The sequence below is a fragment of the Epargyreus clarus genome, unplaced genomic scaffold (genome assembly GCF_041222505.1).
Source record: "Epargyreus clarus isolate Ecla_fem2 unplaced genomic scaffold, WU_Ecla_fem_2.2 ptg000010l, whole genome shotgun sequence".
Classification (NCBI taxonomy): domain Eukaryota; kingdom Metazoa; phylum Arthropoda; class Insecta; order Lepidoptera; family Hesperiidae; genus Epargyreus; species Epargyreus clarus.
The window spans coordinates 2173398-2186197 of record NW_027332218.1 but is presented as its reverse complement, the minus strand read 5'-3'; the positions used below and the strand labels follow the sequence as shown (position 1 = coordinate 2186197).

Genomic DNA, 12800 nt, shown 5'->3' with positions numbered 1-12800 from the left:
GTTCATAAAATTTTCTATTTTCAAATAGGGGAAGCTATAAAAGAACTGTTTTCTTTAACATCGTTTGCGGCGATTTACTGCAAATATCGCAATCGTCTGCATCCAATATTATAAAAAAAGTTTCAAATTTATTGGCAAAATTAATAAATAAATATGTAACGGACAATTTTGATGTGCAGCATTCCTGGTTATGCCCATAAGTTTGAAGTGTACGTAGGAGAAAATAATATTCAAGATCCCATTGAACCAGATCTGGGCGTAACTGGAAATGTTGTGGTGAGACTTGTAAGGATGGTACCCCGAAACTTGAACCACATTGTTTACTTTGATAATTAATATACATCAATTCCATTGGCTTGCTATTTGCATAAACAAAAAAATCTTTGCTTGGGTACTGTCCGAATAAACAGACTGCCCAACAATAAACTACCAGATCCAAAATATTTTATGAAGAAATCTGTACCAAGGGGATCTTTTGAGGAACAAATGACAACTTACAAAGAGACTGATGTATCTGTTACTATGTGGAAAGATAACAAAATTGTTACGTCGTTATCAACCTAAGTAGATATGACGAGTCTAAAAAAGAAAAAAATCGAATTAACTGTCCACAAATAGTTAAAGACTACAATTCCCACATGGGTGGTGTCGATCGCCTGGACAGGTACAGTAGGTGCATTGGTACTCGCAGCGTCAATCTTTTGCAAACACGATTATTATCACTCCGGAATTAGAGTTACTCAAAATACCTCCTATAAATCATGTAGTTAATATATCTATTCCTCGACTTTCCGAGATAGTCTAAACTCGACAATACGAGAAGATTACCGGAAACAGCTGCAAGAATTAGAAGAAAAAATAAATATCATGAAGAAGAGCAAACCCTTAACTAGTCAGGTGTCCTACCATGACGTCCATCACTACTCAGTAATATATAGCATCGTGGCAATAATGACAGTGATAGGCGCAGTGTTTTCGCCCTGCAAACGGCCCCGGGAAGGACGGCGGTATGTGTGGTCGCATACCGTCGTACGCACCAGACGGTGCGGTGAGCGATAAGCTCACCTGGGCGGAGCCCGACGGGGTAAAGCGCTAAGAGGACTCCGGTTGCGTTCCTTTGGAGATCCCGGAGTCCTCTACGAAGCGCTGAGGACGGCCACCGGGGGGGGTTTTAGTGCGGTAAGAGTCCCACATAACCCTGTGTCGCTCCCAAGGCATCGGGTACCTTTTGAAGGTTTCCCCCTCGTGGGTGGAGAGGGGGGGGGCGATAAAAATCCCACATAACCCCGTGTCCCACGTTAACGCTGCTTCGCTTTCCCACGGCAGCCGCGAAATTCAATATTGTCTAGAATATTAAGTGTGCATTCTAACTTCTAATATTGAGCTAGATTGTAGTTTTACTGTAAGACTAATTGTAATTTTGATATAATACATAATTAATAAGTTATCAATTTAAAGTTTTAAACACTGTAGTCCTACATAATTCATTATTCAAGTTTTTTGCGCCGAATTGCTTTTCGTTTTGCTGAGGCCAATAAGTTGAAACATAATTTCAACAAAACCACGCAGCTAGCAGGGAAAGATTGGTACTACGGATTCATGGCTAGACATCTATCAGCTTACGTATGCCAGAAGCTACCTCTCTTCACAGAATAACCGCTTGTAACGCCACTGAAGTTAACCTGTTTTTTGACCAACTAAAAATGATCCAAGCTAAGCACAATATACTTATTTTTTTTTTTTTGTTTTCGAGGGGGAAACTTTCATAAGGTGGTAACCCGACGACGTGGGAGCGACGCTGGGCTATGTGGGATTTGTACCGCACTAAAACCCCCCCGGTGGCCGTCCTCAGCGCTTGGTGGAGAACTCCGGGATCTCCGATGGAACACAACCGGAGTCCTCCGAGCGCGATGGCCCGGTGGGGCTCTGCCCTGAGGGGAGCACTTTACGCTCCTCCCGCACACCTGTTGTTTACGACGGCTTGCGACCACACATGCCACCTTCCTTCCCGGGGTTGCTCTACGGACGGTTCAAGCTCCCACTCTTGCCGCCGGCGACCCCGGAAGCCCCCTTTTAGTCGCCTCTTACGACAGGCAGGAGAAACCGTAGTCCTATTCTAGTCCCGGAACTACAGGGACAAAGCACAACATACCTGGTCATCGCATTTTTAATGTTGACGAGACCGGAATAAGCACTATTAAAAAAAAATACACGATTTTGGCTCCAAAAGATGTGAAACAAATAGGAAAAGCGACAAGCGGAGAACGCAGTGTCACGACAACAGTAGTGTGCGCTGTTAGCGCCAGTGGCTTATATGTCCCTCCCATGTTTATCTTTTAAAGGAAAAGAATGAACCCACTGCTGATTAAAGGCTGTAATAATGACATGGTCGCAACGGGTTCTGATTCTGATTTCGGGTTCTGCCGCCAAGAAACACCGAGACTTTCTTCGTAAATTAGGTTTGAGTCTAATAAGACTAAAACTTTTCGTTGACCACCTTGCTTAAGATGACAATTATTTATAAATTTATTTTTTATTGTTAATTAAAAATCATTATTATTCACAGGAAGCCGAAGTAGAATATAAAGAAGAAATCTAATTTAGCTTTGATGAAGATTTCAAAGAAGATGAGGGACCACTAAATACTGACGTTAAATAAAAAAATAAAATTTTCATACTGTTAAAAATTATTAAATTAAAATAAATCGAATTTTGTATGTTTTTTATAACATGTATAAGAATAGAGAGCGTAGTAGTATAGAGCAGACGAGCATGCAGTCCACCTGATGGTAAGTGGCTACTGCCGCCCATGGACATCTGTAATAAACGCCAGATAAGATTAGAGTCCTACCTGAGGTTGGCTACAGATGCATTGCTATCTTTGACTAAGTTGGAATGCCTCATAATATATAAGCGTATTTCCTTACCACACCCTTCAAACTAGAACACAGCAATGCTTAACAAAATTTAAACAGGTAAAGGTAGTGTGGCAATGACACCTCTGGAGTCGAACGATGATGGTATCTGTAATCAACCCAAAATAGAAGTGGAGATATACTTAATGTCGACTGGTAAAGAGGTATATATCTAAGAACTAATAACACAAGTAAATATGTCGGCATAACTTTCTAAACCACAACTTAAGTTATAAGATGGTGGTTAAGTTATGGTGGTGCCACCACAATTGAACTAAAAAGACTTCGGTTCTACATTTTTTGGCTAAAGAGTAGCCCATTGTAAGTTTTAATAATAATAATTAATAATTCTGCTGATATTGTTATAGTGAAATCATGGACACATCCACGGGCAACAATGACTACTTAAAATCAAATGACCGAAACTCACAATTAATAATCATAATTTATCTTTGCTTACCTCAGTGCTACTAAAGGCAGTTATCATCAACAACCCATTACTGTCCCACTGCTGGGCACGGGTCTCCTCTCATAATGAGAAGGATTAGGCCATAGTCCACCGCGCTGGCCAAGTGCGTATTGGTAGACTTCACATACCTTTAAGATTTTTTTTTTTTTAAGTCTCTCAGGTATGCAGGTTTCCTCACGATGTTTTCCTTCACCGTTTAGCAAGTGATAATTAATTTCTAATACGCACATAACTTTGAAAAATCAGAGGTGCGTGCCTGGGATTTGAACCTCGGACCCCTCGATCGGGAGGCCGAGTTTCTTAACCACTAGGCTATCACTGCTTCAAGGCAGTTATAAATAACATTAATATCTTAAGGATAATGGTGCAAACAGAAACAAATAGTCTGGCTCTGCCGTTTATTCAACTTATTCATACTAGTATAGTAGTAAATGCTTCAAGCAAATTGATATACCTCATACTATCATTGTACTACCTTTTCTGGCCTTTCAATGCTTTTGTCATCTTCAACTTTGTCCATTTCATTCACACCAACTTCACTCACATTCACTTTACCACTTTCAACTTCATTTGTCACTTCAGCGACGTTTTCTTTCACTTTCACTTTACTTTCTGGTTCAGCGTCAACTTTTCCTTTATCATCATCATCACCTTTTCCGTTATCATCACCATCAACTTTTCTTTTATCTTCACCATCATCTTTTCCCTTATCATCCTCGTCATCTTTTCCTTTATCATCATCATCTTCAACCACGTCATCATCGTCATCATCATCACCTCCAGCTTCTAGTTTAGCACCCTTATCCTCCGGCACATCATCTGATGGCTCATATGAATGTTTGTTCAGTTTCTCGAGCCATATTCCCATAGAGTTGCCCTCAACCTCCCCCTTGACGATGCTGGGGTAAATTTGGTCATGCTTAAACTTCTCTATGGCTTCTTCTTGCTCGTCCCACGTGAGGCTATCGTGACTGCTTTTGAATTTCGCGTCGTACCTCTCATAATGCACCTGAAATATATTGTAACTACTATTATAATTATTTTATACTTCCTTTTTTTTTATAATACACAAACTGCAAATGAGCAGTCCACCTGATGCATCACATCCTCGACAAGGAAGAATGAATGTACAGAAACCAAATTGATAAAGTTGCTTATGAATAGAAGAACTTAAGTGGTATGTTACTGAAATTTTGGATGTCAAGACAATAGTAGATGTGTATGTTAAAAAAACGCGTTATTGCTTTTAAATGCAGCCTAGCCAATAAAAACATTTTTCTTAAATTTTAAATAATTCGAAAGAGACAAAAAATACACAAATAGACTTTTAGAAAACTATTTTCGACTCATGTATCTTATACAAAATAAAATACATATAATATATATATTTAAATTGAGAACAATTAAATTGTTATATTTTGGTTTTTATTATTTTAATAATAGGACTAGAAGACGAGTATGCAGTCCACCTGGTAAGTGGTTACTGCCGCCCATGGACGTCTGTAATCAATGTCTCCCTTCATACACCCTTCAAATCAGAACACAGTAACGCTTAAAACTGCTATTATTAACGCCTATTTATTAATTATATCAATGTACTCAAATTTTACTTTCTAATGTCAGCTGTAATTAATAATGGATCTATCTAATGTCTCGCCTATCAAAGATCGACGTTTGGCAACTACTTTTTACTAGAAATTTCGATTTGACGTAGACAACACTTGGACAGATTGAGTATTAATAAGAAATGTTTGCAAAAATGGAAAAGACGATCTTTGGTAAGCAAAACATTAGGTAAATTCATTATTGATAAACACAAAGGGTTCTATCTTCAACTTGTCAAAGGATCTCACCACCTTTTATATGGGTTTAATAAAATTATCGTCAAAATTTGACCACTACTAGGCAACTAGTATTTGTCTTACCTTATCCAGAACCAATCCCAAGCCAGGTATAGTGGGTATCATCACCTTCTCCTTGCCAAACACTTTATCCATTATCGATCTGTCTGTATGCCCACGTACGACCGCCACCATCAAACCCACCATCTTTCTTATCTGATGCAGCATAAAACTTTGTCCCTGTGAAAAACATTTCAGTTTTTATTTATTTTTTTATATATAAAAGTAGCAGACAAGCATGCAGTCTACCTGATGGCCCATGGACATCTGTAATTGTAATCAACCCTAGATATGATTAGATTCCTATCTGAGGTCAGCCACAGATGCGCCGCTACCCCTGAGGACTAAGCTGGAACGCCTCGGAAAAGTATATCTCTCTTACCACAGCCTTCAAACCAAAACACAGCAGCACTTAACACTGCTGTTATTAGGTAGACATAGGTGTGGCGGTGGTGCCGCCAGAGTTACACCACAAAGGGTTCTACTAGCTCTATACCAGGGGTTCCCAAAGTGTGCGCCGCGGCGCCCTGGTGCGCCGTAGAAAGTAAAGAGGGGCGCCGTGAGTCGATCCTCTAATCATTGGACACCACAAATATTGGCGTTTTGGTCATCGACTCAAAATGAATATCCAAATTTAACATCCAAAGCATTAAAAATTTTCATTCCGTTTGCAACATCATATCTATGTGAAGCTGGGTGTATCAGTATGTATCAGATGTAGCTGTGATAAAGAACAAATATCGCTAAGGATCAATGTGGAGCAAGAAATTAGAGTAGCAGTGTCAAGTGATATTCCTCGCTTTGAAATCACTGCGCGGAGATCACTTAGCTCACCCTTCACATTGATTTGACTGAATAAATATCGTATTTTATTTTTGTTATCCTCAAGTCTTTCTTGATTTGTTTTCCGTTTAAATTATTTTATAATAACGTATTGTACAATTTCATATTGTGGTGTTTTAAATTTCGTTTCGATCAACCTAAGGTAACTACTATTATTGTAGTTACCTATTTCTTTCGACTGTCTTCTTCAAATAGTTAGCTAGGATAGGGCACAGGGCGCCGTGAAAGAATATCAAACTTGTAACTGCGCCGCGGGTTACAAAAGATTGGGAACCCCTGCTCTATACTATTTCTTTATACTACGCTTTTATAAGCTTGACCTGTATGTATGTATGTACATAATGGAAACTTGAACTCCATCTTTAACGACTTTGAATGGTCAGAATAATTCGTTTCTGTACTTTTTTATATTATACTAGCTGACCCAGCAAACTTTATACCACCTCAAAGTATATTTATGAAATATATTTCCTATAAAATAAAGCCTATGTTAGTCGTGGATAATGTAGCTTTCGAATGGTGAAAGAATTTTTAAAATCGGTCCAGTAGTTTTTGAGCCTATTCATTACAATCGAACAAACAAACAAACAAAGTTTTCCTCTTTATAATATTAGTATAGAAGTATAGATTACTTGATTAGCTAACAAGCATGCAGTGCACCTGATAAGTAGCACCTGTTGCCTTTAGACATCTGTATTCAACTCCGATAGGTTTAATTCTACCTGAGATTGACTACAAATGCATTGCTATCCCTAAGCACTAAATTAGGAAAGTTTAAATCTATTTATGCGTTCACAGTGCATGCAGTGATAGCCTAGTGGTTAAGAAACTCGGCCTTATGATCGAGGGGTTCGAGGTTCAAATCCGAGGCACGCACCTGATTTTTCAAAAATTATGTGCGTATTAGAAATTAATTATCACTTGCTTAAACGGTGAAAACATCGTGAGGAAACCTGCATACCTGAGATTTATAAAAAAAAAATCTCAAAGGCATGGGAAGTCTACCAATTCGCACTTGGCCAGAGCGGGTGGACTATGGCCTAATCCTTCTCATTATGAGAGACCTGAGCCCAGCAGTGGGACGATAATCGGTTGATGATGATGATGATGACTTATGCGTTTATGCCGCAATTTTCAAATTACATTATTTATGGAAACAAATTACACATTCATTTGAGAAAGACAACTTATTCACATCTATTTGGCTTTCTATGAAGTAAGCCATGACTTTTAACTTACCTTAACTAATAAAACAGCGAACTCCATATCGGAAGCAACAAATACTCTGTCCAAAGTGAAACTCATCATATACCTACTTGCTGATGGATCTTGGTAATGTCTGAAACAAAGATTTCGTATTCATCACACAAATGATATAATTTATGATAACATTAGCATGATAATTAAGGTCAATCCTAATTATATGTGCTGCTGTTCCCTGGGGATAAATTATTCCAGGCTTATCCTTCAAACTAGCACACAGAAACATTAAACACAGTCTGTCTGCTGACATAGGGTGACCACATTTGACCATAGTTCTATTAATTTTATTTTCATCCATTTAATTATAACATCGCTTTTAATATCACCCATTTGAAAATAAAAGGGTTTAACATGAAAAATTCTTATAAATCATATTCCATTAACATTACATATTTAGGCTGTTTTTGGCTAGGAATCATCACTTAATATGATATGAATGGACCATATGCAACATACCATTCAATTAAATATAAAAATAAAAAAATCTGTACTGTTACTAAACAAATAAACACTTACTTCTTTTCTGTAAAATTATGATAACTTTTCGTTCCTTTGTAATAACCTAGTATATCATTCACAGTAGCAATCTTCTCCGCTGTTATCCTGTACGCCTTCCTCTTAACATCATCATCTGCACTTGGCTCAAATGTATATGTTGGAAGAGTATAGCTATATGTCCGTGCGTTGCACTTCGATTTTGAGTTGAACTTATTTGTAACTCTCTTAACTCCAAACACTTTTATGGACTCTGGTAACCTTTTGTTTATTTCTTCTATGTCTATCTCCAGAGCTAAGAAGAATGTTTTATATATTAATTAAGCACAATTAATGTAACCGTTCAAAATGTTAACTACAATACTATTTAATCTACATGTATATTTACAATAATCATTATTCAGAAGTTCAAGAGATAAAGAGAGCTTTATCTCTTGAACTACTAGTGAAAGATTTTAAAAATTGGTATTGTGTCAACTCTAAAAAAAGACACATTTTAAAGTAATTGTAAGTGTAGTGTGAGTGTTCTGCCATTCAATTGTACAAAGAACTTATTGATATGTTATATTTAAAATTAATTTCATATGACAACTTAAGTATTTAATACAACATAACTAAGACATCATCAAATTATTATTGAATGTCTATACTGTGTTTCTTACACAAGTATAATATTCATAACAATATAAAATACTTAGCCAATACAACAATACTAACGTAGTTTAAGTGAGACCACCTGTCGGGCAGCGGAAACTCCCTTGTCCGTCCGCGAACTCCTCTGGAACTGTGCATTTTGTTGATTGGCAAAGTCCTCCTCTGTTATGTACTTGGCATCTCGCAATGCCTTTAACAAATCTTCCTCTATGGTTGGCACGCCAGGGTTTCTGAAAGAATGAATGTCATAAACAGCTTGAGATGTAAAAAACGGAAATAAATATATCTTTGCATAGATTAAACCTTACAATGACAAATTTTTTTTTACTATCATACATTTTAACTGACATAAGATTTAGCATAAGATTAAAAATAAATATTTTTTTATTTAGAATATTTCTATAATTTCACCTAGTGGTAAGTTGCCATTAACACACATGGAAAGCTGTAATCAACCCCAGATATGGTTAGTGTTGATATATTGTATGCACATTTGCATCACTCATTATCTAACCTAATTGGGTAAAAATGTATAATATATTCAATCAACTTCCCATTCCTATATGGCCAAGTTTCTTACCTTTGCATACCATAGTAGTCCACACCACTATACCCCAACAGTAACGCCATCTTTTTCCTTTTGATCCTCTCAAAGGGTTTATCACAAACCCGTTTCCCATCTGTCTCCTCATTTGCTGTCCCACTCGACTCTTCCCACTGTCTCTTCATGAACCGTTTCTTATAACGGGTAAACATCTTGTCTTTGACCAAATCTGGGTTGCTTTGGTCCATTGTTTCTGTGATGACCTCCATTGAGGCTGTGTATCGGCTTTGTATAGCTGAAAATATAAGACTAATATTAGGTTATGATTGTTAAATCAACAAAAACCCTAACTGCATAAAAATAATTAAATGAAATGGATAGTAATATTGCCCATAATTTTGGTCAAATTCAACTACACCTCATATGTTAAAATTTATCAATTTTTCACACTCATTATTTAAATATTTTTTATAGTATATATTTTTAATAATTAATTAATTGTACTGTCAAGTTAAATATGTTTTACCGAACTTTTTTATAAGTCACCAATTTTTATGCCTACATGTTGGGGTAAAAAGTGGTTTGGGTTCTTAATCAAACTCATGGGTTATCAGTCAACTTTAATTGATCATACTAATTTTAGTCCACCTGAAGGTAAAGTTTCCTGTCTATATGTAAGATTACCAAATTTTTACAGTTTGAAATACACCAAATCATAAGCCTCGTAGGCTATACACAAATAGCGCTTAGCCGCTACAGTAATGAATGTGGAACCACTATTTACTTTGCAAACACCACCTTTATTACCATTTCTATGAAAGGTATAGGGTTTACTTTGAAAGACTTATGCCCACTAGTGCACAGTAATAAATTTATGTGGTAAGACAGACACGCAAGACAAACATCACTGAAGCAGATCTTAACCAAAAATAACTAACAATAATACATAAAAACACAAAATTTATAAATTAAAAATAATAAATTATTTTTTAATAATCTACTAATTTTGACTACAAACACAGACAGTAAAATTACTACAGTAGATTGTAACTATTAACATAACAATGAACAATATTTGTTTGTGTAATTAAGTGAAATAACATATAAGAAAAAACTTCTAACACGTGCGTCACGTGTATAAAATAATAATTATATCTACCTTTATTTATAACGGGATATCTCGGTAGATTCTGTCTCAGTGAACTTACTAGTAAATTAAATAATCTAACTGACATACCTACAACAAAATTACGTAACCGTTTTGACAAGTTTCTCTCTAATTTTGTCCAGAAAACAAATAATAATCACACATTAATAACCACTGTGCCAATACGCCAGGCAACCATTTTAATTTTTACTAAAAAGCTGTCAAGCAAAGTCAAATTAGCAGTCAACTGTCAACTTGTCAAACACAATTTGTTGCCTCTCCAAAAAATATTTTTAATTTCTCTGGATGTTCTCTGCTTTTAGTATTAATTGAAGGTTGAATAATTAAACAATTTACATTTAAGTTTATTATAATTGAATACTATAAAATACATTTATACGTTTATTTCTCTATAAGTCTTGAAAGATATTATAAAGGACAATAAATACACTATTATTTTACTTTATAGATAATTTTACAACTTGATCTCCTAAATATGACTGTATTAATATTCTGAACACCTAACACAATTTTATATATAAAATAATTGAACGTTAAATAATTGAAAATTTTAGATCAAGCGTAACTGTAGTGCGCATGTCTTAACTTAGCGCATGCCTACATCTCTTCGCAGAATATTATTTAGGACAAGGCTTACAAACCAGCATGGGTTGACGCAGTGCTTTAAAAAATGAAGGGGGGAAGTTCGGAGCGCCTGGTCGTGCGGCCTTCTCGCCGTAGAGGCGAGACACGCGCGAAACTAACTCGGTACATAACTATTATGCTAGCAGCGATCCTCGGTGGTGGCAGTTCAGCTCTTCTCTTCCTTGTGCCATTGTATGCGGATCCAGCCCTAAGCGCTTTAGCGGCCGACTTCGACCCAACCCCGGCCGAATGCGTGACGGAGCGTCGCGACGACAGATTAGGTTTGGATAACTGCACTTGGGCTTCCTGTCGCGAAGGGTGTACCAGCGACGCATATAAATGTATTCAGCTCCACGTTAAGTACAAAGCTCTCACGGAGGACTGGAGACCTGCAGTGCTGTATGTCAACATAAAAGGATGTGGATACCCGCCAGCGGTGGACTGCGATAACTTCACAACCAGTTATGGCTACGTTGGAGCAAAATACCCTTGTTATTGGTCGCGGGCTGATACGACTGTTGTAGTACCACGCTGGTCTAGAGGAGAACAGGTGGCTATGGTAACAAGGACCCTTGCGTTGCCTCTATTTTTATCTGGATGCGCTGGAATAGGACTGTGCGCTTTGCACTGTGAGTGCAGGCCTCGTCGCCGCCGCCGTCCTCCACGCAGACCTCCACGCTTGCCGACCCTTTCCCCTGATGACACCTCGGTTTATCGCCTGGCTTAGCATTCCTATCAGATGTTTAACGTGTGGATCCTTTACAATTGGCACAAATACATTTAAGAGTGACGTTACTATTAAGTAATACTATGTAAATAACGATATTTTGTGGTGTTTTATCAATAGAGAGTATTAGCAAGTTTACATTACTAACAGTATAAAATGCAATATGTTAGTTGTACCTGTCGTATTAGAAACATATCAGCACGAACAAGCAATATAAAATGTTTCTATAATTAACAGATTTACTAAAGGAATTGTACTAAATACGCAAGAAAAATATATTTTCCATTAAAACTCCTGTGGCTTAATACACATTATTCTGTGCATATACCTACCCAATAAATATTATTTTAGTATCAAAACTTTGTTTCATTTTACTTGGGAATATTATAATAATAGTAACTAAAAAGAACAAATGATGTAGCAGCGTAGTGGAATAGTCTTTCGATTGATGAAGGGCTAGATCATTCTTATTAACGTTTAGAATATTTTACTTGAAGAGTATACTTTGGAAATCATAATTCATGAAATTTCATTTACGTTTAATAAGTCATTATTATTAAATAAACATCTATTTATACTACATATTAATTGCTTAGAACTGGCAACACAATTCCCGTGCGTTTGTTTTTTAAAGATTTTTTTTTTTAAATCAACAGAGGCATCCTTGACAAACGGCTTTATAAATTCTTATTATATCTTTCACTGACGAAAGTGTATGAAAGTAAAATATAATGCCGTAATCCAGAAATGTGTATACCTTCTAGAACTTTTTACTGAATTAACTAGAATCGTCTAATTAAAAATGTAGCAAACATTTCTAACAATGAATTTACATTTACGGAGGCGTATCTTTCATCTTGAGGGCATCTACTTAAATGCTAACAATGATACTTCAGTTAAAATTCAATAGATTTATCAATGTATGGAAAAATCGCTCTACTTCTTAAACCTTAAAAACCATTTTTCTATGCCGCAGTTAAACTGAAAATCAGTTGACCTTGGAAGATTGTTACCGAAGAATGAATTTTATAAGATGGCCCTAAAGTATAATTTCCCGCTCAATTCAAAATATCTTTGTCCCAGTATTAAAAAATGAAAATACTCAAGCACAATACAAGCGTTCCGTCGAGTTCTATAGATTTATGTAATAAAAGAATGCTTCAGAAGACGCCTACTACAATATCAAACTCAAAACCT

The 12800-nt window shown here is 36.4% G+C and overlaps 2 protein-coding genes across 3 annotated transcripts; one reads left to right on the top strand and one right to left on the bottom strand.

Annotated features, from left to right (window-relative positions):
• Positions 1-3768: 3768 nt before the first annotated feature.
• Positions 3769-10483, bottom strand: Pus1 (Pseudouridine synthase 1). Of its 2 annotated transcripts, none has more exons than XM_073077061.1 (7): positions 10322-10483; positions 9121-9379; positions 8604-8770; positions 7908-8181; positions 7368-7467; positions 5310-5465; positions 3769-4393 (listed from the first exon to the last, which is right to left on the bottom strand). In XM_073077061.1, the coding sequence occupies exons 2-7, from the start codon at positions 9351-9353 to the stop codon at positions 3848-3850; spliced, it is 1476 nt and encodes a 491-aa protein (XP_072933162.1). In that variant the 5' UTR covers positions 9354-9379; positions 10322-10483; the 3' UTR covers positions 3769-3847. The 2 variants fall into 2 exon arrangements, with proteins under 2 accessions (XP_072933162.1, XP_072933161.1); XM_073077060.1 differs by having other exon boundaries at positions 10244-10431.
• A 368-nt stretch (positions 10484-10851) lies between these two features.
• Positions 10852-11962, top strand: Teh1 (tipE homolog 1 phospholipid transfer protein). Its single transcript, XM_073077062.1, has one exon. The coding sequence runs from the start codon at positions 10923-10925 to the stop codon at positions 11601-11603; it is 681 nt and encodes a 226-aa protein (XP_072933163.1). The 5' UTR covers positions 10852-10922; the 3' UTR covers positions 11604-11962.
• The last annotated feature ends 838 nt before the right edge of the window (positions 11963-12800 follow it).

Bases quoted from the DNA above. Each gene is read 5' to 3' on its own strand.
- Pus1 (XM_073077060.1), bottom strand. From the start codon at position 10,319: ATGTCAGTTAGATTATTTAATTTACTAGTAAGTTCACTGAGACAGAAT. The intron at 9,380-10,243 runs GTAGATATAATT...TTATATTTTCAG, and splicing joins ATATCCCGTTATAAATAAAG to CTATACAAAGCCGATACACA. The intron at 8,771-9,120 runs GTAAGAAACTTG...TCATTCTTTCAG, and splicing joins GACTACTATGGTATGCAAAG to AAACCCTGGCGTGCCAACCA.
- Teh1 (XM_073077062.1), top strand. From the start codon at position 10,923: ATGAAGGGGGGAAGTTCGGAGCGCCTGGTCGTGCGGCCTTCTCGCCGT.